General features: G+C 33.1%; 1 protein-coding gene across 1 annotated transcript; it reads right to left on the reverse strand.

The window, feature by feature from the left end:
* Window positions 1-298: 298 nt before the first annotated feature.
* LOC123654508 lies at window positions 299-929 on the reverse strand. The gene is made up of 2 exons (XM_045590411.1): window positions 650-929; window positions 299-561 (listed from the first exon to the last, which is right to left on the reverse strand). The coding sequence occupies exons 1-2, from the start codon at window positions 924-926 to the stop codon at window positions 299-301; spliced, it is 540 nt and encodes a 179-aa protein (XP_045446367.1). The 5' UTR covers window positions 927-929.
* Between the last annotated feature and the right edge of the window lie 2,933 nt (window positions 930-3,862).

The following is a 3,862-nucleotide window of genomic DNA, read 5'->3' on the forward strand; positions in this document are numbered from 1 at the left end:
ATTATTATTAATAAAATAAATAAATAGTATAGTTAAAAAAATATGTTATTTATTTATTATTTTTTCTTACTGTATTGATTATCTGTTTTATAACTTCTTGACGTAAGTACCTGTTTAGTTACTATACCTTATAAAACATAGCTTGATCTCTGCGACATTTGTTAAACTGACATTCCTAGGGTTGTTATGATACAGAAAAAAATATCGATAGTAATTTTCGGCGTTTCTTACTTATCGATGCCATAATTATAATGGGTACTTAATAAAATGACACAAATATTTTAAAACATACATTTATTTATTCCAAAGGAGTACACCCCAAATCAATTTCCGAATCACTTTCAAAATCGCTAGAGCAATCTTTTAAATTTATAATGAACTCTTGGTCGCAAATATTATCAAATCGAACGTCCCGCTCCCAATCTTCTTCCATTAATTTTCTGCATTTGGTAACTACCTGTTTCCAATCTTCTGCAGCTACATTTTCAACCGCAGTGTTTAGTAACTGCAGCATTTTATTTGCCGTAAAAGGTGGTGTTGTGTTAGATCTAGCAGCGTAACCTTAAAAGAAAAACATATTTTAATATCATAAATTATACAGGAGTTAATACATATAGAACCTGTCTAACTGAAATTCGAGCAAACAAACCTTTTACTTGGGCCCAGATAAGCTCGATCGGATTATACTGGCAGTGATATGGAGGCAGTCTTATGACGTTATGACCCTTTTCTTGGGCTATGTCATCTAAGACATACGTTGGTGTGCTGGGTTTGTGCAGACCAACGAGTCTCAATAATTCGTTTTTAAGCATTGTTTCATTGGCCTCTATTCCTTTTTCTTGAAGCCATGCAATTATTTCTAACTTCCTGTTTGCCGAAGTTGGTGGTTTGTGCTTTTGGACCGAGTGATATGGGGCGTTATCCATAATTATATAATATGGCTCCTTCAAATTATCTAATAATTTTAAAAACAACTCTTTAAATTTTTCAAAATTCATTTCTTCATGGTATTCATTGGTCTTCATAGATTTGAATGCCAATAGGCAATTAGGCACAAAACCAGATGACGTCCCAGCATGAGTTATTATTAGTCTTTGACCTTTGCCTTCGGGTACTTTGGTGGTCGATTGTGTCGTATCATCGGTCCAAGCTTTGGATACGGTATGATTGGCGTTTAGCCATGTCTCGTCTAGAAAGACAACTTTGTCCCAATTTGTAATTTTTTTGACTTTCCGGAGAAAATTCACTCGAGCAAGAGCAATGTCGGTTCGTTCCATTATAATTTTTCTTTTGTCACTTTTTTATAGGAAAATCCAATATTTTTCAAAATCTTCGATAGTGACGGCAAGCTTCCTTTAAACAAGTCTGCGTCTTTTAGGGACACCGCCAGTTTTTTTAATGTAGGTAATTCGCCCCGTGTATAATAACCTTATACATGATTGCGAATCGCAACGGCGACAAAGTCGTCAATTTTTGTGACAGGAGCAGCCTTTCTTCTTTTTTTATTTGGCGTTGAAAGCTTTTTTTCCTCGTCTTCAATCAATACTGCGGTTGAAGATTCGTCATATTTTTCTTTACTGATGCGAATTACTGTCGCAAGTCCAATGCCAAGAGCATCTGCAACTCTGTCACAAACTTTTGCCATGGGTAATAGCGGTCCACCATTTTGGTTTTCTCGCTCAAAATCAAGCAAACGCAAGCGAATCATAAGCTCACGACTTTGACTGTTCAAAACAGTTTTCTTCGTTCTCTTTGGTATTATGCCAAAAACCTCCACAAAAACAAACAATAACAACAAAGAAACTAACAAAAATAACTAAAGTTAACAAATTAACAGCAATAGTAACAAAAACAAAGTGATGAGAACGGAAAACACGTAGCGTATACAAGGCGTTAGCACTCGTACTGAGGAGAATGGCCGAATGGGTCATATCAAACAATATGGCGGTGCGTTGGCGCCATCTTTTTGAAGAAGACACGCCGCGACCAAACTTCTCTCGAACCCCAAAGTTGTCGGAAGGAATATTACGAGTAGGTTAGAATTTAGATTTTATTTACTCACTATTGTAAATAATGTTATTTTTTTTTTAAATATTCAATAATGTTATTTTTTTCAATTAAATGATAAATTAATTTTGAATTAAGTTTTATACAAAATATCGATAGTTTATAGTCTGTGGACACGATGATTAATCGCTCATCATTAATTAGCTCAGCATGCCCATAAAGTATGACATTGACTGGTACGATTGTCTGCACTGTTAAATTCTGAACTTCATAGGCGCGATTTTATTGACAGCTGTCCCAGAGATCAAGCTATGTTTTATAAATTATATTCACTTTTGTGTAATGCTTTCGCTGTTTAAATTGCTGAATGATTAACGTTAAATTGTAATTTTTTTTAAATTAAATTGTAATTTTAGAAGTCATTTCTATGCATTTGAATTTTGATTTATTTCTTTAATAATTTAATTTAATATTCTCCTGAGGTTAACGCGCTTAAATCTATAAAATGATATATAGCTTATGTTAAATAATTGAGAGGCTATTTTCTATAAAGGGAGGCAAACATCTTCAAACCTTAGCGCATTAACATATATGATGATATGATGATAATATTCGCTGGTTGTCAAAGCGCAATAACAAAATACAAATTATTTAATATTGTAATGACTAGTTGCTACTTTCATTAAAAATTTAATCACTCAGGAACGTGACGAGATCCGTAGAATGTGATTACAAAAATGAAATTAAAAAGTCACACGCTGTTCCACGAATATTAAAATAACCTATTTTAGCTTGAATTAGATTAGCAATAAAATAAAATAAACCGCGTGAATTTCCTGTTCATTTTTCGAATTAAGTTGAAATAAAATAAATTAATGAAATTCGAAAGAATGATGAATGATGAACGTGTAGCATTGAAGTGAATGAAAATCTTAACGAACGTTTTTACATAACTGGGACTTAAAAATTTGGTTTCAAATACATAAACGCTTCATACTTAATACCCGCTTCGCAAGATGTGAATCCGATTAAATGTTTATCATGTGCTTCGAACCTACGACCAGTAACGCATCGGTTAGTTGCGGTGACAACTGATTTAATACTTCGTCAAATATTAGCCTCACTTCTAAGTGTCAATATTTTTAAAATTCATTCTATAATTAGCTTAGGGGTAAGAAAAATAAATGTTAGCCGTTTCTCAGACCCGATATGCACACAAAATTTTCATAAAAATCGGTCCAGCCGTTTTGGAGGAGTATGGGATCTAACATTGTGACACGAGAATTTTATATATAAGAATATGAGACTTCTCATTAGACCAATGTGTCACAGATCACATCGGGCGGTCGTCCAAACTTGTGTTGTAACGAGCTTGCGGAAACATTTCCAAGATTTTGTCTTTGAAATAGTCCTTAATTAAACTTTGAAAATTATCGGCTCACCGAGAAGTACTTGTTTGAGTAACGAGGTTTTAGATCTACATCATAACGATAAATTCAAATGTGATTGTTATATTCATCCATTTATCTATTGTAATCAAATTATAATGTACTTTTGTGGTCTATAAATAGTTTAGTTTAACTGTTGAGGTCAATGATATGAAAACTCAAACCTTCAATAAAGCAAACCATCTAACTATGCAACATGTGATAAAATTCACAAAATAATAAAAAAATCTGAATACCAATAATGCACCCGGATATGACAATATAAGGATAATGCGCGGGGGAGTACTATCTTCTGTCGTTGCAAATATAATTAATAGCAGTGTAAAAACTGGAATCTACCTAGATGAAATAAAAATTGGATGTGTAAGTAAATTAATAAATGTACTACGATCACATTTAGTTCAATG

The sequence above is a fragment of the Melitaea cinxia genome, chromosome 1 (assembly GCF_905220565.1).
Source record: "Melitaea cinxia chromosome 1, ilMelCinx1.1, whole genome shotgun sequence".
NCBI classification, from domain to species: domain Eukaryota; kingdom Metazoa; phylum Arthropoda; class Insecta; order Lepidoptera; family Nymphalidae; genus Melitaea; species Melitaea cinxia.

Coding starts and splice junctions, on each gene's coding strand:
- LOC123654508 (XM_045590411.1), bottom strand. CDS start 926: ATGGATAACGCCCCATATCACTCGGTCCAAAAGCACAAACCACCAACT. Junction 562..649: donor TATCTGGGCCCAAGTAAAAG/GTTTGTTTGCTC, acceptor TTTTCTTTTAAG/GTTACGCTGCTAGATCTAAC.